Source organism: Copadichromis virginalis, linkage group LG19, assembly GCF_057382275.1.
Source record: "Copadichromis virginalis isolate Kocher_CV1m ecotype Utaka linkage group LG19, C_Virginalis_male_GT1.1, whole genome shotgun sequence".
Classification (NCBI taxonomy): Eukaryota; Metazoa; Chordata; class Actinopteri; order Cichliformes; family Cichlidae; genus Copadichromis; species Copadichromis virginalis.
The window spans coordinates 9,752,264-9,776,504 of record NC_140636.1 but is presented as its reverse complement, the minus strand read 5'-3'; the positions used below and the strand labels follow the sequence as shown (position 1 = coordinate 9,776,504).

General features: G+C 41.1%; 1 protein-coding gene and 1 pseudogene across 1 annotated transcript; both read left to right on the top strand.

Moving 5' to 3' along the window:
• The first annotated feature begins 4,626 nt into the window (after positions 1–4,626).
• Positions 4,627–11,172, top strand: LOC146685531 (uncharacterized; annotated as a pseudogene).
• On the top strand, positions 6,042–7,578 carry LOC146685532 (uncharacterized). The gene is made up of 3 exons (XM_085442372.1): positions 6,042–6,204; positions 6,448–6,623; positions 6,792–7,578. The coding sequence occupies exons 1-3, from the start codon at positions 6,042–6,044 to the stop codon at positions 7,386–7,388; spliced, it is 936 nt and encodes a 311-aa protein (XP_085298498.1). The 3' UTR covers positions 7,389–7,578.
• Positions 11,173–24,241: the final 13,069 nt, after the last annotated feature.

Below are 24,241 nucleotides of genomic sequence, written 5' to 3'. Positions count from 1 at the left end.
AACATCAAAAGTAGTTAAAAATGGCCAATTATACCCTGGACCCCAGAGGGTTAAACATTTCTTTAAAGTAACACAATAGTTAATTTTCGAGTAATTAATTACTTTTAGAATATTGTAACTCAGTTACTAACTCAGTTACTTTTTTGAATAAGTAACTAGTAACTATAATTAATTACTTTTTCAAAGTAACTTGCCCAACACTGTTGTCCAGTAACCAGTTTACCCTCAAAATCACATTGTTTATGACAATATAAATACTTCACGCTGCCGTGAATTCTTGCATAAATGTGTCGTCTCCCTGTGAGGCAGTCTTACTTGCTCGGGAACCCATGATAATAACAAAACCGGTGCCACAGACCACGCCTGCTCCGCAGTCATTCACACAAACACAAAATAGGCCTATAACTTTTCCTAGCATGCGTGAACCCACACGGCTGTTGAGCTCCTGGACTCGCGTTTACCCGCGCAGTCACTGAGCTGCAACCGCACGGCATAGGCCCACGTAAAACTGCGCGGCCGTACTCACGTGAGTACGGCCGCGCAATTAAGGAGCCGTCGCTCTCTTTTTTTTTATAAGCCTGCGATTAACCGCACGGCTCAAGTCCGCGTTAAACCGTGCGACCGTGCTCGCGTGAACCCACGCAGCTACAGCGCTCTTCTTTGTACTTACTTGGTGTTGCTCTTGCATTAATCTCGAATCTCGTCAATCATCAATCATCTTTCGGCGTGTCTCTTTTTCCCCTCGGTGAAAGTCAATTCTAGGGATCCGGCTCGAAGGACCAATTAATGATGGGTCTGTCAAGCAGAGGCCCACTGCTGGAACGACACAGTTCTACTACACAGGAAAAGCAAAGTTCTTTGTGTTACTCATGCATGAGGGAGAGGACTGGACGAGCGCCGTTCCTTCGCCTGACCTCAGTTGCTCTCGTCTACTCCCTCGTAACACTGCTCTTTTATTGAGGTTACATGAATATTCATAGGTTCATTAACATAGGATATCTTACATAGGTGTACACATGAACAAAGGGTACCGTCTGTGTGTGTGTGTGTGTGTGTGTGTGTGTGTGTGTGTGTGTGTGTGGTCAAGACCCCATAAATGACTTCCCTAATTCTGCTGGTCTGGAAGTCCAGCAGTTCATCTAAACAAAAGGCACTTAGACTAAAACAGACAGATATGTTTATCCTGCCATAAAACAAAAAAAGAAAGTACGACCTCTTCTCGTGACCCCAGGATGTGATTGTGTATGCTAGAACACTCTGGAAGCCACACAGAGTCTTTACAGGCTATTCACTATTATGGTTTATACAGAAACATCTGGAAGTTCCGAGGTCAAAATGGGAGACGCCCTCAAGGGTGGTGGAGAATGACCGAGCTAAGATCTTGTAGGACTTCCAGATTCAACATTATGCACTCCACACTAGGGCTGGGCCATATTATACCGTTCACGGTAATACCGGTATAATGTTAGGCAACGATAGGAAAATGAAATATCGCGATAGAATGGGAGTAAAACGCGCATGCGCAGTGCCTTTGTTTTCATACGCACATGGCCGATTGTTGAGTGAAACAGATGAACCAGAATTGGTTTGTAAAAATGGTGCAACTTCCGTGATGTGGAACTGGTTTGGTGTTTGTCCGTCAGATACACAACAAAGCACATTTTTTTGCAGAACATGCAAGCGGCCGTTGTTATTGTCATATTTGTCGGACTAAGATGCTCTTAAATCTGGGAGTAATCTGGGTCCTAAACTCCGTATGCTTCAGGTCAAACAACACTGCAGCATCACTTAGAGTTAAAAACTGTCTAAATTCTTTAATCATTAATAAAACGATCAGCATTGCTGCTTTACCAGGTGTAACTATAAAGTTTAACTTCCAGGCATCCATGAAAACAAAAGTTATTACATTTAACGGAGTTAGAAGTTAGCAGGAAGCTAGCGGAAGTTAGCTCGCTAGTTTCGCTAGTTACCTAAGCATGATATTGCATGTTCTGACTGAGAGATTTCTGAAAAAAAATCACACGTACAGCTCTGCTATCACTTCCAACATAAATGAAGACAGGAAACTAAACAGCAGTGACGTTTGTAGGGTTACTGAAGTTGGGCTAGCTGGTATATAATGATGTGCTACGTGATCGCTAGCGACACAGCTATGTTAGCATAACATAAACAGTGAAGCTGGAGGACCAACACTAACACTTTTCCACTTATAAAAGTTAACGTGAAGGTTCTTCATGGTTAGAGACAAATGCAATCGCATGGCAGGATGCTGTAAACGGACCAAACTTCAGTCAGGAGAACAACTGAGATAATCCATCCACAATACGAGGTTAGTCATTAATATACTGCAACAACATGGGAATAGAGCAGCTGCCAGAGAATTCAATATTAATGAATCAATGGTACAGAAGTGGAGGAAGCAAGAAGAATGAGTTTAATAAAGTTTGATTTATCTGACTGCTTTGTTTCGCTTAATGTGCCTTATAATCCTGTGCACCTTATGGTCCGAAAAATACGTACTGCACACTGCAGTTTAATGTTGCAAAGCACCTCTTTTTAACTTCAGTGGATATTATACATGGTTATGCTCAGGATATGTCAGCCCATTTCTACTGGAAATGCCTTTTGGTTAAACTTTCAGCAAGGAATTTGCATTTGCACTGTTACATTTTTATAAAGCTTTAATGTACATAAAAACCAGCTTCTTGTTTAAGTGAAAATAAATGGAAGGTTGTCTTTTTGCGCTAGTAATGTTGTGGAGTTGTATTTTGTCTCGCATCAATTATATCGTCGGTTATATCGTTATCGCAAATTTTCAAATATATATCGTGATAAATATTTTTGGCCATATCGCCCTGCTCTACTCCACACTGTATATAAATGCCACTTGTTCTGCACATATTCAACTCTGTATATTTTATATATTTTATTATTATTATTATTATTATTATTATTATTTTTTTTTTACTATTTAATTTGTAAAAATGTGTATATACACACACACACACACACACGTAGGAAAATATTTAGTATACACATCCAGAAATGCATACACTATCATATATTGTACATATATTTATTAGTTTCAGGTTGGCCATTCTTGTATTTTGCTCGTTTGTGTTGTTGTGTTTGCACATCTCTGTTGCTTGTGGGGCTTGCGCACAAGAATTTCACTCGCATGTGCTGTGCCAGTGTGCCTGCACATGTGATGTGACAATAAAAGTGATTTGATTTGATTTGATTTGAGATACAGACGGACAAAGTGGTGGTGGCTAACCAACTGGACATAGTGGTGGTAGACAAACAGAAGAAGACGGCCGTAGTGATCAATGTAGCGGTTCCAAATGACAGCAACATCAGGAAGAAGGAACACGAGAAGCTCGAGAAATACCAAGGGCTCAGAGAAGAGCTCAAGAAGATGTGGAGGGTGAAGGTAACGGTGGTCCCCGTGGTAATCGGAGCACTAGGTGCAGTGACTCCCAAGCTAGGCGAGTGGCTCCAGCAGATCCCAGGAACAACATTGGCGATCTCTGTCCAGAAGAGCGCAGTCCTGGGAACAGCTAAGATACTGCGCAGGACCCTCAAGCTCCCAGGCCTCTGGTAGAGGACCCGAGCTTGAAGGATAAACCGCCCGCAGGGACAAGCTAGTTTACAGTGGTTTTCTTCTGAGATGCTGCAAAGACTAAAATTAAACCAAGAGAGACAAGAACTTGAAAAAAAAGATTTATACATAAAAAACATTTGTTGATGAATGAATTACAGGCAAGGATATGCCCGAAGGTTTAGTTCCCCTGGATGTTTCCAAGGAAAATTGTTTTGTCACTCATTCAAGTGACTTCTCCAGTGTCACAGATGAGTGATGAAACATTTCTCCCACTGAAAACCATTGTGTCCAGCTGAATTCAATCAGTTTTCTCAGGTGAGTTGTTAGATACTGTGCTCATGAGGACAGTGGGTTTCAACTTGCAGCACAACACAAAGTTGCCATATTTAATGAAAGATCAAAACACTTAATTGAGCAGAATTAAGTCAAAATGTAACACCTCATACGATGACACATCACACATGACCCAGCATTGTTCTAAGATCAGGTTTTAAATCACAAAAGTCATTATTTTAATGTCGTAACTGGCTAAGCTGATGCAAAATTAAAAGTAAACAAAATTTAATGTTGTTTAAATCATCAAATTCTAAGTGCTCATGTACCTTGTCAGTGTTATTGAATTACAGATTCTTGAATATATAAAATGTTTGTGTTACAAACGCAAGAACAGTTGCTGTTATATAAATGCAGTGAAGTCATGACGGTTAACAGGGTGTTAATTAGTTTGTTAGTTTTTTGTATTTCTCTGTTTAGTTTGAATTAGTACAAATATAACACTTTTAAATATCTTATCATCAGTAAATATCAATTTTAATATGACATTCGCTCTAACTGATTTTAACTGTTAACTCACACCTTGTTCCCACATAATACTTGTCCTTAGTTTAGTTCTGTATTATATGAGATGTAAGAACGCAGTCTAAAGAGAGCAAAACCTTTTATAATTGTGTGTGCCACAGGATCTTAGACAGACGCAGTTTTCCATTCTTCTGAGCGACCCCCTCAACCCGTCTGTCTTTAAAATGGACCTCAGGGACCCAAACAATTATATTTTGGAAACAGTGCAGTGGGAAGAAGCGCCTTCCACTCCTGAAGTTGGCATTCTGGGGCAAACATCCTACCCTTTGCCTCTCCCTCCTTTCCCCACTGGGACACCTGCTCCCCCTCAGCCAGCATCAGATCCTCAGACTGGAGGATTCTTTAGCAACATCCTCCCAGAACCAGCTCCTCCTGTGTATCAGCAGCTGGTTCCACTCATGGTCTCAGCACCAGCTCACCTCTACAGTCAGCCAGGGACAGATAGCCAGGGACAGCTGAGACACCCAGAGGTAGTGACAGGACTCATTGAAGTTTTATTGATAAAGATGCTTAAAACTGTTGCATTCTTCAGTCCACATGAAAGAAAAAGTTTTATTTGACTCTAAAATGCTGAACAGTAAACTTAGTCGCTGCCAGTGAAACATAATTCCAAAGAATAACGCAGGAGATCAAAGTCCAGCTATGTATGAATGTAGTTTTATGCACATCTTCTCCTCCCACTGATCACTTCCTACACCGAGTGGATAGATCACAGCATTCAGCTTTTCTCATCATCGGTTGTGTGTTTTGTGTGTTTCAAGCGTAATGTGCTCGGGATTCCACAAAACATGATCCAGTACCTGCATCCTGCTGGAGAACTGTACGTAAAACACACAAACACACCAGTGAACACAGCTGCTGAACATCTGTATCTTCATAAGCTCTGTTATCTCGTATCCGTCTCTGCATCTGTGTAGGCACGGTGTTCCAGTCTGGGATTTTGTCCCTCCTGCTCCCCCATCCATCACCTCCACTCCAAAGTAAGTTTCTGTGGTGCTTTGTGTCAGTGATCTGCAGGAATCTGTCTGTCTTTCATCTGCAGATGTTTGTGCGAATTATTGTAATCAGCTTCCTTTAATGGTGCCTCCTTACATTCAGTTTCACAGCTTTACTCATGTTTTTAAACTACTTTGCTCACAGCTGTACACAATGCTAACATGTGCTCTGACTCTGTGTTTTATTCCTGTAGAAAAAGGAAATGTGAAGCCCAACAGGATGCGGACCGGCTGTACATAAAGAAGCCGCCAAACGCCTTCATGATTTACCTGAAGGAGCAGAGGCCAAAGATGACGGCGGAACTGAATATAACTGGCAGTGCAGCCGTAAATGCAGTTGTGGCAAAGAGGGTAAGTGTGTAATGCTGGGCTTACACTGTGTGATTTTTGGCCCATTTTGAGCCGATTTTTGAGTCGTGCGACCGTTTTGGCGATCGGCCCGATTTTGGCCTTCATCGTGCGTCGTGCATCGTGTAGTATACGTGGGGTAACGAGGAGCAATTGACACCTCACGACCAGCTCACCACAGCTTCACACACTGCGCATGCGCAAACACATAAACGTCGGCGAAAAGACGGAGTAGCATGGCAGCGCAGCGTATTGTATGGACACAAGCGATGGAGGCACAACTGGTTGAACTTTGGCAAGCTCATCCGAGCCTTTTTGATGTGGCTTCAAAAAATTACCATGACCGCAACAAACGTGACAGGAGTTGGGTGGACATTGCTGCCCAATTGCAGCTTCCTGGTAATTTTTTGTCATTAGCAATTTAGCAAAGTTGATGGTGGTAGTGGTGTTTGTGACTGAGTGAAAGAGAGGGAGAGAAAGAGACAGATGTAAAACCCTATAAATCGACTATCAGAAATATTTTTTTTTATAATTAATTTCCAAGTAAAAACTCTCTCAAACTGCAGTTTTAACTTTAGTATGAGGAGAGCTTTGAATCTGAACTATTTAAATAAAAAGTACATGTTAATGTAAATTTTTCAGTGAATGAGGTGAAAACCCGGGTTGCATCACTTCGGACGCAGTATGGCAAACTGCTAAAACCGAAACCTAGTGGCAGTGGCCAGAAACCACCAACTCCCAAACAGACCTGGATCTTAAAACATTTGGACTTCTTGAAGGCACATGTTGTCCATAGACAGACTGAGTCCACTCTGAGAGTAAGTTCATAACCAAGTAGTTTAAAAGCATACACAGATACACACACCTTTTGACGAGATATTTGTGGTGAATGATGTCAAAGGTAATTCTCAGTTGAAATGTTTTTAGTAAAATAAATGCCACAAAGTATACAGTGTAAAATTAGTGTCTGATGTAACTAATACTGTTTAGATCTTTATCACTTTCCCTTTGTCTGCTTTTGGTACGGTTTCCTACAGCTTGGAACAGAGTCAGAGGACATAGGCGCAACAGAGGAGGGAGATGAGGATCGGTCCACTATGGGAATTGAAGCAGATGTCCTTATGTCTTCAAACACCACTAGCCCAGTTTCAGTGAGCCAGGAAGAGGAAAACACCTCAAACAGTCCACCAATCTCAGAGTCCACAGGTCAGCTTGTTAAAAGGCCTAGAGTGCAAAAACATGCACCAAAATCAACAGAGCACAGCATTGAGATGACCAAACTTTCCCTGCTTCAGCAGGTCCAGCAAACGCTATCAGCATCTAATGCAGATTCTGAGGAGCTGTTTGGCCAACAAGTAGCCTCAGAGTTGAGAAACATAAAGGACAGAGCTCTACAGCTGCGACTCAAGAGAAACATCATGAACATGATTTATGACACGCAGGAGGCTGAGCAGGGAGGCCACCATTCTCAATTTGCAGGTTCGCAGGTTAGGCCACCTTGGTATCCCACCCAACCTCATCAGGTCCAGCCCCCCCCCCCCCAGACTGCCAGGCCCCATCAACCCAGCCAATGTCCTTTCTGAAAATGCTCAACTCTGAGTAACTTAAATAATACATTTCAAACAGTTATATCTAAGAATATTTTCGAGTTTACTAGTTCCTGCTGTAAACACAGTCCATTGAAATTACAGCTTCATTCAAATGTTTTAAATGTTCCAACAGTTAATTGAAATTGTACATTAGAATTTTCTTGGTGACACTATTACTATGTGTCTTTCGTACCTCAATTTTGTGGAGTGTTGCAGAACTATTTGCACAATTTGATGGAAGATATTTTTGTATTTATGTAATAAAGCAAACCATTTTTGCAATTTCCCAGAGGTAGATTTATTGTTGTCAGTATTTACAAAGGGATTTTTTTTTTATTTAGTAAATTTTGGAAAGTAAACAAGGCAATTTAAACAAAAAAACAAACAAAAAAACCCTTCTGTCTTCCTACACCATGTCTTCTTGCCATGAAACACTCCCTGCAGGTGAGACAAAGTACTCGCAAAGGACATCTCGTTGTTTCTTTGCTTCCACTGAGGGGTTCCGTGCAAGGCCCATTGAAACTGACTGAAGCTCTCCCTCCCTTCTCCATGCTCCTTCAACCAGCTGGTGGTTGGCGTCCTCAGAATCCACATAGCCAGGTGGTACATAGGCGTCAGATCTGTGGTCCCGGAGATAGTTGTGCAGACAAAGACACGCAAAGGTAATGGTGACAACCTTGTCTGGGTCCAGGCAAATTGTTGTTCTGAACACTCTGAAGCGATTCGCCAAAATTCCGAAAGCGTTCTCCACAACGCGACGTGCTCTGGACAGACGGTAGTTGTATATTCTCTGATCAGTGTTAAGGTTTCGAAATGGATATGGTTTCATGAGATCTGGTCGGAGGGGATAAGCATCATCTCCAATTAGCATGTGTGGCATCATAGCATCAGTGCCTGGCAGGGTATCAGCAGGGGGAAAGTTCAGTGTGCCTGTGTCCATTGCTTCTTTCAGGTCTGAATGGGCAAACACTCCTGCATCAGAGACCCTACCTTGTGTCCCTGCGCTTGCATACACAAACTTGTAATTGGCATCAACAACAACCATAAGAATGATGGAAAACCTGGACTTGTAGTTAAAATACATGCTGCCACTCTTGGGAGGGGGTTGGATGAAGATGTGTTTACCATCTATAGCTCCCAGGCAGTGTGGAAATTGACACTTGTTTGCAAAGTCTCTGGCAATGGCCTTCCACTCAGACTCGGTTGATGGTGTCTGTGAAAGACAAGTAGAAAGTGATACAGCAAAAAGAATCTCTGGTGAATTCATGATTTCCTTTCTTAACCATACATTCAAGTCACTGTCACACTATGAGTTCACTTTACTTTTTTATATACACATGTAACAAAGACTGAACAAATACATTTTGTGACTCAGAATTGTTTTTGGTGAAAACTTGCTGTATAAACTGATAGGACGTTTTTGACAATGTGCAAGTCAATCTTTCAATAGTGTGAGCATGGGTAATGTATTTTCTGTCAAAATTACCTTCAAGTAATCTTCATGCAGTGCACAGGTAAGAGCTGTGCATGTTTCCATGACAATCGTGCTCAGTGTGGTGCTTCCAATCCTATACTGGAAACTTAATGAGTTGAAGGTTTCACCTGTCAAATAGAACAAAGTGTCTTAAATAATGTCAGGTGGATAGTGGACATGGATGCAGCTTCGTAGAGTGACAGATTTTAGGTGACAGATGTAGAATATAATGCAGTAGTAGCAGCTTATGTAGTATGAATTTTCATGTTCACACACTTGCCTGTTGCCAAAAATCGTAGGGTAACTGAAAGCCTTTCCCTGGGGCTGATGGCCTTCCTGAGGTGTGTATCCTTCTTGATGATAACAGGACTAACCCTCTCCAGTAGATAGTTAAAGTCCTCTACAGACATTCTGAGAAGGTCCCGAAAACCCCTCATATCATCTACCTGTTTACACAGAACAAAGTCAAAGTCAAGAACACACACAAGAACAAAGCGACATAATAGTGGTTGAATGTTATTGATAATTAAAGAGTCGGACTGATATTTAACCAATGTTGTATAAAGCAGAAAGATGTCCCAAAAATCACTTTGGTAGATGTTCAAGTCATTCACTAGAATGCTACTCAAGTAAAATGTAAAAGTACTGTAGTTAATGGCCAGTAATCCAATTAAATAAAATACTAATAGGCTAAAATTAAATGTTGCCTACTGAAAGTAGAAGCATCAGATGTCTTCAAACATTTACCCATCATCATGCAGATAAAGTCCTGTAGGTAAGTGCAATTTAGCTGTTGCTGCTTACCTCCAGTTCTCGTTGTAGAATTGACAGACCGTACTGCCCACGTTTTCCAAGCCATTTCCTTGTCCATACACGCAGTCGCTTTTTATTTTTAGATCTTTCTGCACACAGAATGGCACACATTGCTAAGGCAGCGCGTTTCTCTTTGGTGAGCATTTTCAAATTTCTCGGATGACAATCTCCCCAGTTCCGGATTCTTCTTCTTCTTATTGTTTATTGGCGGTTGACTTCCGGGTTCTTCTTCCGGAAACAACAACACAACGTGTTGTGCATGTACGCACAGTGTGAGCACTCAGGTCGCATCAGAGCATCGGGTCGTATAGTGTGAGACCCTGCATCGTGACCTATGAACTTCTAACCCCTGCGAGTCAATCGTACAGTTTGAGCAGGAGCTGAATCGCGCGACTGAAAAAAATCGCAGTGTAAGCCCAGCATAACTCTGCATATATTTATGCATCTGTTAATGCTTTATGCTCATGTTTATGCATGTGTGCCAGCTGTCCTGTAGTAACAGTGTAGCTGAGTATTTATCTATGCTGACAGTGGGTTCTCATGATTGTCTGTCTTCAGTGGAGGTCTCTCTCTCAAAAGAACAACAAGCTAAATATTTTGATCAGGCTGAAAGCGAGAGATGCCGTCACGCCACAGAACATCCAGACTGGTCCACCAAAGAAAACTACGTATGTCCAAAGTGCTAACATGCAGTTCATACATGAACCTAAACAGGAAGATCAACAGGCCAAGAGGCTTTGTGTGACGCCAGCTCAGACACAGCCATCTTCTTCCTATTCAGTTGCGAAGGAGCCTCTTGAACAGCCACAGAGACAGCCAGCTGTTACCAACCTTCCTGATCAGCAGTCAGCGTGTGTGCAGCTGCAGAACACACAGACAACAGTTGATGCACCTGTGTGTCAAGTAAATCCGGTCCTCCCAGCTTCTCGTGTGGATTTCTCCCCATCTGCATCACTGGCCTCCTCTGCTGCACCCGTCCAGCTCCAGGCCACTTTTGTCAGTGACACTGATGAAGCACTGCTGTCAGTGGTGGAACAGCTTGACCCCCTCCTCACTTCTGAGCAGTCTCAGCAGCCCTCCTCTCCACTCACTGGTCATCACCTAAATCAGACCAACCCTGCTTCTCCTGTATATACTTCTCTATCCACACCATTTACCTCTTCTGCCACATTCTTTCAACACCAAAAAGAGCCTATTGGTTTCGCTGACATTCAGGAAGACGTGTGGTCACTCCTTAACCACCTCCCTGCCGCTCCACAGCCGGATACATTCTCCTTTCCTAACATTCCTACTCTGATTAGCCCTGCTTCTCTGGAGAATTCCTCTCCATCCAAATTGCTGGCCTCCCCTGTTGCGCCCACTGAATGCCAGTCAACGCCTCCCTTCTTCAGCCAAACTGTAAAAAGTATGATGTCGCTACTCAACGACCTCCAACCTGGGCCCTTTGCACAGCCTCTACAGCCATCCTCTCCTCAAGCAGACTGGTTCTGACCATAATCAGATCAGTCCTGCACCCCCCAAACCACGGCTACCTTCTGTAATAAAGTCTTAGCTCACTGCAGTCTTTCCTCTCTTTCAGAACTGCTTGCCAGAAATCTCTCCATGTGTGTGTGTTTGTGTGTGTGTGCACGCGTGTACAGATAATCCTTGTTTTGGTGTGTAAATAAAGCTTGATCAAAAAGTAAGTCAGCTCTTGAGTCTGCTTTTGGATCAGCCTCTCGTATAAACCCTCTGGGTTTGTGATGATATCACTCATATAAACCCTTTAAATAAGGCTGCCATTCCCTGGTGGTATGTGGTCTCACACACTGAGGCAACGAGAGACCTTTGGTACTTTATGCTAGGGAAATGGCCTCCAAAATCCAGTGGCAGTGTATCTGTTTATGTAAAGCTTTATACATGGCTGTCAGCAAAGCAGACGAACAGTCTATCAGATAAATGCACATCCTGAATCTGGTTAATGAAGCAGCACATCACAGGACACAGAGACTTCACAGGGCTGCTGCATTCCATTTGTAAACGGGCACTGGAAAGAGAAAACACACCTACACTTGCCATTCATAGGCACACAGCTCTTGTAAATTAAGCCCTCACACTTTTGATCATTGCCACCATAGCTGCAAGCAAACCTTTAGCTGAGCTGACCTCTCAAGAGGCAAAAAGCACTATGCTGCTAAAAAAAAAAAGGAAAAATAGATATTTGCAAAATTCTGCCTAAATATGTATTTTACCTGGTTAATGCGTGCGGCGGGGCGTCGTCTGCAGCGCCGCTACAGGGGAGGCGGACGCACCTGAGCGGCACCCGCAATCACACCTCGCTGCCATTACGTCTGCGCTATCTGTGCTGTTGGTGGTGTATGTCGGGTAGTGATGGGATTTCCGGCTCTTTTAAGAGAACCGGCTCTTTCAGTTCGGCTCACTAAAAAGAGCCAGCTCTTTTGGCTCCGAACCGGCTCTTCAGGTTGTTTTGTTGCTTTAATTTATTTATTATTAACAATAATATAAAATTATGCACAAAAGGAATTACTAATGTAAAAAAAAAAAAAAAAGTGGTTTTATTTATACATGTTTATATATAAATATATGCGGTGGCCCCTAGAGACAAAACACGTACATACTCCAAAAAGCACATACAAACTCCAAAACACATTTCTAGCATGAACTGAACTTCTAAAACAGAGCTACCTAGATCACTTAAATTACACAATTGAAAGCATGCGTGTATTGTTTGTGTATTTATACACAAGCATTCATATATAGTCAAATAAGTTAAAAAAAAAGTTCATTTACCTGTTATTACCACACACCAAATCCGGTCGTTGGTACTTGCTGTTGGTACTAGGCAGTGTTGCCAACTCCTCAGTAAGGAAAATCGCTATTGGTTGTCCTAAAAATCGCTAGAAGTCGCTAAATGACGTCATCGCCTAATTTGCATAATTGGTCATGCTAATGTAATTGTAACCTATGTTGTTGGAGAGAGAAATAACATCGTGGAAGAGACATAAAGTGAGTAAAAACGTCCTAAATGCATTTAGAGTTTATTTAGAACTACAAATTAAATTTCTTTTAGCAATTACTGTTTTTTTTAATGTCACAATTCCAACCCTGCTCCTTTACCCGGGCTTGGACCGGCAAAAGTGACCCGAAATAGGCGCTCTGGTGGAGTTACTTTGTGTGTGTGTGTGTTTATAAGTAGTTTTAAACCTTGTGATCCACAAAACAGCATAAGAGTAAAAGAAGAACTGACTGCGTTACAGCACCCGCTGCTTGTTGAGAGTAAAAGCGATAGGCGCTTTCACGTCTTTTTTTAGAAAAAAAGTCGCTAAGGGGTCTGAAAACTCGCTAAATATAGCGACAAAGTCGCTAAGTTGGCAACACTGCCACTAGGTAACAAAAGCTCAACACTGCCCCTAGCATCCTGGAGTACTTCTGTTGTCTTTTGTACGTGTTTTGAGTTTTTATGTGCTTCGGAGTTTGTACGTGTTTTTACATGTTTTGGAGTTTTTACGTGCTTCGGAGTTTGTACGTGTTTTTACATGTTTTGGAGTTTTTACGTGCTTCGGAGTTTGTACGTGTTTTTATGTGTTTTGGAGTTTTTACGTGTTTTGGAGTTTGTACGTGTTTTTATGTGTTTTGGAGTTTTTATGTGTTTTGGAGTTTGTACGTGTTTTGGAGTTTGTACGTGCTTCAGGGTTTGTAGGTGCTTTGTCTCTAGGGGCCACCATAAATATACTTTTATTTATTCACTCCACATAAAATGTAATAAATAAATCATATAATACAAAAACCAACTATTCACATTTCAACTTTTAACTATTTAAATTTTCAGCTGTTTCCTTTTACAAATTTAAAGTGAAAACAACACAAAACACTGAAGTCAACACAATATACGAAGTCAGTTTACGCAGGAATGTAAGCTGTCGTCTGTGAGGCGTGAGGGGTGTTTGTTTTTAACATAGTTCACAATGGAGAATAGTTGCTGACATAATGTGGATCCGAAGATCTATAATTGGCCTATCTGGGGTTGAAAGTCTCGATAAATGCACGGCGTTTCGGCAGGTATACCGGCTTCCATGAGTGTGACGCTTATTTTGAGCGATGAAAAAATAATAGAATATAATTTTATTTTTATATTTCAACATCACAATAATCTTCCAATTTAGAACTACAAGTTAAAAATCTCCCACCCCATGCACCCCATCTCCCACCCCATGCAGCAGACTGTGACAGCACTGAGCAGCTCCTTCAGTGGGAGACTGCGGCACCCACGGTGTGGGACGGAGAGATTTCGCAGGTCTTTCCTCCCCACTGCTGTCAGACTCCATAATAAAGACTTTAACTGATCAAGCACACACATCCATACATATGCAATAATACTAAGTGCAATAATCCTTTCTGTCATCGTTGTATTTTTACTCAGTTGTATATAGTATTTGTATTTGTATTCTATTTTTATCTTATTGTATATTTATTTTATTTTATTCTACTGTATATAGTATTTTATTTTATTCTATTCTGTACAGTTGTGTACTGTATTTATTCTTATTGTATTCTAATTTTTGCCTCATAACTTTTGCACTGTCCACTTCCTGCTGTGACAAAACAAATTTCCCACGTGTGGGACTAATAAAGGCTATCTTATCTTATCTTATCTTATCTTAAAAAGAACTAACCACACGGAGCCGCAGTATAAGGACTAAAGAGCCGCCGCATGTTGCCGACCCCTGCTATAGGCTGTTCTAGAAGTTGCTAAGTGATGCCATCGCCGAATTTGCATAATTGGTCATGCTTGTAAACTACGCTGTAGGAAAGAGAAATAACATCGCGGAAAAGGCATAAAGTGAGTAAAAAACACCCTAAATGCATTTAGAATATATTTAGAACTACAAGTTACATTTATCTTTATTCCAACCCTCCTCCTTTATCTGGGCTTGTGACCAGCAAAAGTGACCCGAAATAGGCACGCTTTTTAAGTAGTTTTAAACCACACAAGACTAAGGGTAAAAGTTTTTAACCATCATTTTGTTAACAAACTACATTAGCAATCTAAATGGACCAAAAACAGACAGTAGAAATAAACAGTGTCACTGTGAAAAAAAGATTAGTCTGGTCCTAATTCAGGCTGATTGCTTTGTTTTGTTTTTTTCAGACATCCCTCCACACACACACACACACACACAGGCTGTGCTGGCTCACAAAAAGAGTGGGTTATCCTCATTTTCATCTCATGTTCAGCAACTGTAGCACTTGACTTAAATGAGTAAGCAGCTGATGTGCCAAAAAGCTGCAAAACATTATCAGGCAGCTGGTGTTTTTTTTTTGCTTTTTACCACACTCATCTGGCTGAATACTCTCTCAACTTCAGCATTTGAGTGTGGCAAGGACAATACAGACACATCAGCCTTTGAAAGTTCTTGAAACGGGTTGATATCAGCTGCATCCCTGTACTTCCAAAACTCACTCCAGAAGTCCATTGTGTTTTTTGTCACATTCCTTTTACTAAGATGGATAGCATGCCATTGGTGGACACTCTTATCTATCGCTTCATGGGAGAAGCCAAGGAGGTTAGCAATTTTTTCTATTTCTCCAGGGCTCTTGTTGTGCTTTAGAGTTTCCTCCACATTGAAAACTGACATGTACTGCAATGCTCCAGTGTTGTCCGGCAGTCTCACTCTCGACTCATTAGTGAGGGATAAGGCTACTCACCACTTTGTGACATTTTTTTTCATCCTCAGGTGCAAGGTGCAACTCAGCTGCTTTCAACTCAAAAATGTAACCAAGGTATGGTGTCATGGTGCTGGGTCGTTGACCCAGCGTTTTGTGTTTAGTATGATTATTGTCTTCTGTTCTAGTTTATTCTTATTTTGGTATTCTGTGTCCTCCCCTTGTGCCCTGTTTGTGTCCCTGAGTTCATGTTGAGGATTTCCTGTTTTACTTTGAAGGTCTTGTCTCATGTGAGTGTATTCTGCTTTACTCCCTTGTCTTGTCTTGCCTATTGAGTCCCAGCTGTGTGCCCACCTGTTCCTCGTTTCCTCATGTGCCTGCCAGTGTATTTTAGTCCCTGTCAGTTAGTTATTGTTGTCGCGTCGATAACGTCGGTTACCCTCAACTTGCTGTGTGTTTGTTATGTCCAGTCCTCCAGCACCTCTGTTTAGAGTCTCGGTTTTGCTTTGGTTTTGTGGGTTTTATTTTACGAAGAGTTTGTCCAGCAATAAAGCTGCGTTTTCAGAGTCCTGCATTTTGGGTCCACCACTTCTGCCTGCCACACAGCCAACCATGACATATGGTTTGGATCTGATGTATCCCTCTATTGGCTCTTTGAGTACATCACCATTTGCCAGTGGATTCAGCACCCTGCTGCTCACAGACTTGATCAGCCTAACCAAGCTGTAAAGTAGTTTAAGAGGATCTACCTGTTCTCCTTCAAAAGCCTTGATGGCAGCAGGGGCAATTCTAGGATCAGAGCTTTAGGGGTGCTGAGCACCCAGAGAGCTGCCCAGCCAGGTAACATAAACTTTACTCGTCACGATGAGACTTCTTCCCTGTCTCTCTCAGTCCCTGCATCCTTAAATGTCTCCAGTTGTCCCGAGTTCTCTCTGACTGTCTCCTTGGTGCAATTAAACCCCTGTTCCTCCCTGTCCTCATTCTTATGTCTTCATCTCCTTCTCAGTCATCATAATTTTACCATCTCTGTGCAAGTCTGCAAATTTCTTTATTAAATCATAAGATTTAGATGGTCTAAAAGTTGCCCTACCTATTATTGGCTGAGGTTTTAGTAGAGTTGTAGCTGAACCACATAAAAATATATCATTAATTTAATCTCCCTGTAACAGGGCGGCCCTTAGCAGCTGGAAACACAGCGAGATGAACCAAGGCAAGTGTAGTGGAACAAAAGGTGCTTTTAATAAAGTGAAAGGTGTGCTCTAAAGTGCTATACAGATAATTTAATATAATATAAATAAATGTAGTAAGGGAGTCCTGTTCCTTATACTCCCCAATCAATGATAATGTTATGTTGGAATGTTGTTAAAGAGGGTGAAAAAACTTTTCAACCTAGTTTTTTTGCAGATTCTGTATAGCAGCTTTAATGCAGGGAGAACACAACTTCCAGATGGTATGAGTAAAAAAAATTTTTTCTCTTTGTCATTTTAACAGTTTCTGTTGTGCCTGTCACTGTTCCCTGTTTGTTTTCTTACCTGGTTCTTCCTGACCTTGTACTTTCACCTCACGTTCCCATCTTTCCTCTCTCCCTTTTTGGACTGACAATCATACACAAATAGATTGTATTCAATTGGATGCAAAAATTACATTATTATGAAAAAAAAAACTATTAAGATACTAATAAAGTCCTCTCTCTGTGTACTTTCAACCGAAAGGCAAATAACCAAACCACATGTACATCTAATAAAAGATATAAATATTGAAACACTGATCCAACATGATCCTTTATTGATGGATCATTTGATCTTACACTTTTACCTAAATGTTGCTCCTTTTTAGAAAAAACGTCCTTATATCCATTATGAACCTGGCTATCTCTCTGTACACAAAACCAAACAAGCACACACACACACACACACACACACACACACACACAACAGGAGTTATAAGGTTAATGGGCATCAAGTCAGTTGGCTAGTTAGTACCTTAGGTTTAATATCGGCACATATAACAAAATGACCAGCTTCTCTCATTCCATTTCAAACAGGAAAGTGGTAACACAGTAGGTAATTTTTTAAGTTTTTGATTTTAAATAGGCTGTATAAATTTCAATGGGAGCAACAGGACGGTCAAATGTCGCTGATTTTACTACAGAGTAGGACTGATTGTAGGGTACGAAACATGTTTTCAACACTGCAGGTTACCTGGGTGTAATGTTTTTCAACTAAAAGGAAACATGGTCTTTTTGGGAGGGGGGATATCTATACTTTTGTTGTTAAACTATTACCAGTGATGGGAATAACGGCATTACAAGTAACGGCGTTACTAATGGCGTTACTTTTTTCAATAACGAGTAATCTAACTAATTACTATGCCTATCGTTACAACTCCGTTACAGTTACCAACAAGAAAATGCGCTCCGTTACTATTTTTCAACAAACAGACGGTTGAAGCTGTGTTCAGCTCACCGCATCTTATATCAGTTGCATGGAAGTAGCTGTAAGTAATCTGAACGCTACAGCTTTAAGCAGCTGCGCGCGCTCCCGCGGGTGGTAATCATGATCACTGTCTAGCACAGTGGTTCCCAAACTTTTTTCGCTGGGCCCCACTTTGTTTTACAGAAAAATGTCCCCCCCCACGCACACACTAACACATCCTCCAACCACACACACACCCATATTTTGCTCAATTGCGGTTTATTTCACACATCAAACATTTAGTAAACAATTAATTTTTCATGTCAGCTGTGCGCCACGTTATTGCTTACAAGAGAGGAATTGCAGAATGGCAGATAGAGACAAAATACTGTTAATCTGACTATCTGCAGGTTTTACACACTTACATATAAACACGCAGTTACTGTCCCTCCATTTAGAAAGGCAGAGGCGTCACGGTGTAATTATTTTACATGTAGTTGTTTTTTTCCTGTGTAATAATATTCAACATTGCTATCAATACATTTTTCAAAAAACATGCCTCTCTGTGCAAAATGGGTTTAAAAACATAAACAACTGTGGGATACTGTTTGTCCGTGATTTAGACAGGGGGAACAAATCGTGGCAGGATCAGCCTGATATTATTTGTATCCCGCTGTAACTTTACTGTATAAAGAGCTAACATCTCCAAAATGTCAGGAGTAGTTAGTCATTACAACAAGTGTTTGAACTAAAAATCAAGAATGTGGGATACTGTTTGTCCGTGATTTGGAGAGCCCAGCCCGTGCTCCCGACGAAGGAAAGACCAATTCTGCAGGGGAGACCTACCTTGGCACTTGTGCAGGTGAAACCAAAGGGCAGATATGCTTCACCATATTTTCTAGTCTTTGGCTTAGAATGAACTTGGTTTGGAAACATATTCAGCGATGCTTCATCTCCTGCTTTGCGTTTGTGTAGGCGCCCCATGCGGGGGGGTGGCACACTTTGGGAAGGTCTGCTCTACCTAATCACATGAGCCAAGGTGTGAAAATGGGTGTAGGTCACAATCAGCCAAGGTGTTTCTTTCCAAGCTCCTTAGTCTATACTCTTAACAGAGAAATGGAACCACCTCTGTGCTAGAGTGTAAGAATGGTCATACTCAGCATTTCTCTTCCTCCAAACACAGCAGGCCAAGTTGATGCCAAAGAGCTCGATTTTGGTTTCATAATGATGAGAGCACTTTCTCACAGAGCTTCTCTGAATCATTTAGATGTTCACTGAAACTGGCGTATGTCCATTATTGAACAGAGGGATCTTATGAATGCTGCAAGATTTTGATCCATTTGATCATTCTCACCCCATGAGGCAAGCTCATGCATGGAGGTCCAGGCTGAGGCTTTTCAAGAGCACCAAGAGCCATCACCTTCTTTCCAAGCTTCTTGCTGATGATAGCGCAAGTCTAATGCTTATTTCACTGAATATCATGCAAATGAATTTCTAACTTTTATGCAATCTGCCTTTTCTTGATTTTTGGTTGATATTCTGCCTCTCTGCTATGAAACTGCCATAAAAATTAGGGACTGTTAACTTCTTTAGACGTGAGCAAACATCTAAAGAAAGTTTAGTAGGGGATCAAATAATGATGTCCTCCACTGCACGAGGGTTTGCGTTCAGACATTATAGTATAATTAGATCAAATGGAAATTAGGAGGAGGTGCAAAAGAAGTGTAATGTTAATGCCACAGAGGAATAAAAACTTTTATATCTCAAGGTCTGAGCTATAAATCTGCCTTCAAAGGATACTCTTTTTTTACAGGATCTAAATGGGTTTACTAGTCATGGTGAGTATTATTCAGTCTGTGAAAATGCACATGAAAACAGCCCTGTTGATGTCATGGGGGACATTATTAGGACTATTCCTGCCTTGGATTTGGTCATTTTAACAGGATCACCATGTCACAAATTGGAAGGGTGAGGGGATAGACGTTTTCCAGGCAGAGAACAGTCCATGGGAAGTTTAGGATCCAGTGTTCTTGTAATTTGAGGGTATTTGGTGAAACTATTCTTTCTGTTGACCTATGTCTGGCCTGTTATTACCACGTAAATAGTCATTTTGTACAATTTCAGCCACAGCCAAATAATATTCAAGTATGTGGGGCTTTATTTAAAATTAAAATCTTTGATGAATTTTGTTTAAAATAACAGGAAGGACATAATTTCAAATACTCATAACATCCTGTCTAAATGTCTTTAGCTTATTCATGCATTAGCAAGACCAGAACCGCCAAGGCATGGACATCTGAAGGAGCTGAAAGTTGGAGCTGCCACTTACTAGACTTTTTCTTCCCCAACATACTTCCAGTGACCTGTTGATTTATAGTTTGCTTATCCTTGTGCCACTCTTGGTTCTGCTGACCTTGAGACGAAACCCACAAGCCTTGCCATTTTAAAGATGCGCCGAGCCACTCATCTGACCATAATGTTTCAACCCTTATAAAATTGGATCTATTTCTTTTACTTCCAAGAAGTTGACCACAAAAAATAGACTCTTCACATACCATCCAAAATGTCTGAGAAATGAGGTGATACAGAATATATAGCACGTATACGACAGAGGTAAGAGTTAAAGTGCGTCTTAAGTTCCAGTTTCGTGAAGAGCTTGAGAATTTAATACCCTAAACATTTTTTTGTTCGGCAACAATATTTTTAAGCAATATTCAAGTCTTTCTGTTTCACATTTTCCTCATTAGATCAAAGCTCCAAATCAAAAACTTCATGTCATTTATCTTTTCTTCCCCCTCACAGCTTAAAGTCAACACTGATAAATGTCTCCCTGCTTTGATATACAGACGGGTGTCCCAGTCGCTGACGGGATGACTAAATGTGTTTGAAATGTAACACACCACACACTCCACAAGCACTTCATTTTACTGTTTTAATTGCTTTTTAAACACAAATAACTTCACCACATCTAGCGTCTTTAAAAGCCGACACTCATTCTACTTAGATTTATTGATTGAAGCGCTCACTTTAGAAATGACTGCAATTTTCCCCCCCGAATGCAGTAATTACACTCATGTGGTTATAATTCAATGTCCAAAAAAACCCTCCAGAGGTTTTCTTTTTTTTTTTTTTTTTATCTGCCTGCCAAGATATGATGTAGTCAGAGAGAGTCAGACAGGGACGAGGGGCGAGAGACGAGACACAAGACAATGTGGAGACGCTCCGCTCTCGCAGCGGCACCAGGCATGTCAAATCTGTTTTTTCCATCCACCACTGCTGTTAATAAAACTTAAATGTCTAAGTTTTTTTTTTATTGACTTTGGTGTAAATCAGACCTCTCCAGCATCAGTCAGCTTCCACTATTTGGCAGCTGTGTGGTTTTAGAGCCTTAAGAGAGTCGTGCCTTTGAAATTCAAGGACGAACTGAGTTTTTACGGGTAAGGTTTTGTTGACACACAGATTCTCAAAATAGAAATACGCAAAAGTTGTTTTTCTGCTAAGAATGCCAGTTAAATAAGTGTCTCCAAATGTCCTAGTAAACCTTCAGTGACAAAGTATCCCAGTAGCCTGTATAAAGCTATTAGCTTTAGTGATATAATTATTCTTTTACATGAATATAATGAGTAAACAACTTCAGATTTTGGCTTCCTGGTTCTGCTGGATGAGATGACTTTTACATTTTTGACATTTCTAAGGAATTTGCTACCCTGACATCATGACTTGAGACTTCCTTTTTCCTCTTAGTGCCTGCTAGGCATAAGAAGTAAGCTTCAACAAAATATTTTTGCCATTACTCATGAATTGTACCTGAAGGTAACAACCTTCAGGTTCAAGTTCCGGTTACTTTAGTTCTGCCCAAAGGTACAGGCACAAATAAAGTCTGGTCTGCAGGCCTTTGTCATCTATCCTCACATGCACACTCAGTGTAAACATAACAGGCACCAGGTAAGCATAGAGCAAAAGACTGAAAACAAAAAACTAATGATAATTTAGAGCATTGTGTTACAAAGTAACAAAGCTGTCATTTCAGTGATGGCTGCTGGAACAAAGCTGCTTAAAGCCGTTTGCTCTACACTTTAGGACCAGAAACCTTCTTCAGAAGAAAGAAAACAAAACTTACTATGCAAAGAGCACAAGTCCTCAAGAAAAATCGAACCCACCAACCACTCTAAATGTCTGGTGTACAGGGATGCTAGGTTCAGCTGTAGTTCAGTCTGCATGTTTGACCGTATAATAATTTGAGTGAGTTTCTGTTCTCTATAGCTAAGTATCCAAACCACAACACCAAGGAAAAGAACCAAACAGGTGAGAGTTGCTGGTGCCCCTTTCTTATATGCTTCTTCTTTAGCTTTAAAATTCAGCCTTGAATCAGTAAAACACCATCCTTCCATGAAATAGGTACATGCTGTGCCTGGAAAGACTTATTAACTCATTCACTGCCATTGACGTCTATAGACGTCAATTGAAAAACTTACGTTGACTGCCATCGACGTCTATAGACGTCAATTACGTTTTTCAATGGGAGGGGCCAGAATACAACCTCGGGCAGCTTGTCAGTGAATTTTATTTTTTCATATATTTGTAAATAAATTGTTTTGATAAAACATAACCTTTCTCAGTGTTATTTCTGTTTTATAGAAGTGAAAAACTATTTTATATGTTAGAGGTGTCACAAAGCAAGAAATATTAGTGTCAAAGGCACTTTTCTGCTTGAAATGTATTTTTCACAAAAAGCTCGTTTTCTCCCTTTTTTTGGTCAAAACAGGCATTTTTGGTGGAACCCACCTCTCTTCTACAGCTGATTACTAAAGAATGGAAAATGGTAGAAACAAGCTTTTTTTTTGGATGAAAGAAGAGAGTCTGTTCTTCATTTTGGTAGGTTCAGCGTTTATATGATCATAACACACAGTTTTCTGTGGCTCTTCAAAAATGAGTAAAAATGCTCAAAAACCCTGGCAGTGGGGAGTTACCTGATTTGAAAATGGCTGGCAGTGAATGAGTTAATAAGGTAATAAGGCTCAAGAGTTTTGCTGAGCACAATATTTGAGTAGATGACCACATGTAGACGAAGTCCATGTGACTTGTTTAGTCACATGGACAAGGCCTTTTTCACGTCCCCCTACAGGATGCTAAAGTGCTGGCTTTGTTTGAGATTACTTTGAGGTTACAGACAAGACAACACAGACATCTTACTAACAATTCTTGAAGTCTCTGGCTGTCCTTTGCCTTTCTCGACATCTTGAACTGATCATGCTGATGACCTCCTTTGCTTTGTTTGGAAAATCAGGGATTGCTGCCTGCTCCACTCTGTGTACCCACATTTGGTTTGCTTTGTGAGCACATTCATCGACATTAATGCATCTCACAGCTTCTTACCCCCAAGTTTAACCATCACAGCTACATCCCAAACTCAAACCGTTAAACCAAGTCTTAACCCTCAAACAGAACCTTATAGGAGTATAAAAACCATAGGGCCTTTTATCATTTGTGATATATCATCACTCAGATGGCCTAAAATTCAAACTGGCTGTCACAAAGAAAGCTTGACATGTTTTCATTTTATTTATTATCTTCAGTTTCCTGTGACAAATGACTAGAGTCACTCACTCGTGCTTTTCGGATGAGCAGTTGTTGAGAGAGCTGCAAACCACAGTCTGCCTGCTCTGCAGAGGCATGCTTTGAACAGGAACAGTCACAGACACGTACACTTACCAACCGCTTTATTAGATACACTTTATTTACTGCAGGGCTGGACCTATTTTGTCTTCACAACTGCTTTATTAGTAGTATAGATTCTGAAAACATTCCTCAGAGATTTTGGTCCATATTGACACGATAGTATCACACAGTTGCTGCAGATTTCTTGGCTGTACATCCATGAAGCCATTCATCTATACCACAAAATCCCAAAGGTGCTCTAGAGGACTGATATTTTGTGACTGTGGAGGCCACAGGCTGAGGTAGGCTGTGGTGTTTAAACATTGCTGTCAGTTGGTACTATATGTTCAAAAAAATATCCCCAACACCATTACACCACCAGCAAACTGTAGTGTTGATACAAGAAATGTGGGGATCATCAATGTAAGTATAACTACTGAACCTCTAAGAGACAAACAAACATAGACAGAGATGGAACCAGGACAACTGCGCCTTCCGTAGCTCCCAAAAGTAACCAAGACCTGAGGCCACACATCTCAGTGATATCCACGTGCCCATCCCAGCAGGAGAAGAAGGGAGGCCACAGGTGGGGTGCCAACGGCCAACGGTGAGAGGACCAGAGGCAACAGGCAACCCTGCTAGAGGCCAGCCACCTGGAACGAGCTGAGAGCAGGGTCCGAAGGCCTCAGGTGCCCAGGACCACCAGGCACCCAGCAGATAGCTGTCACGGATGACTATACACAACTAACAAGCTCTGTTGGACCTGCTGTGATCCCTCGGCTGTTAAAACTCACAGACATCTCTGCTTCGTATTCACGACAGAG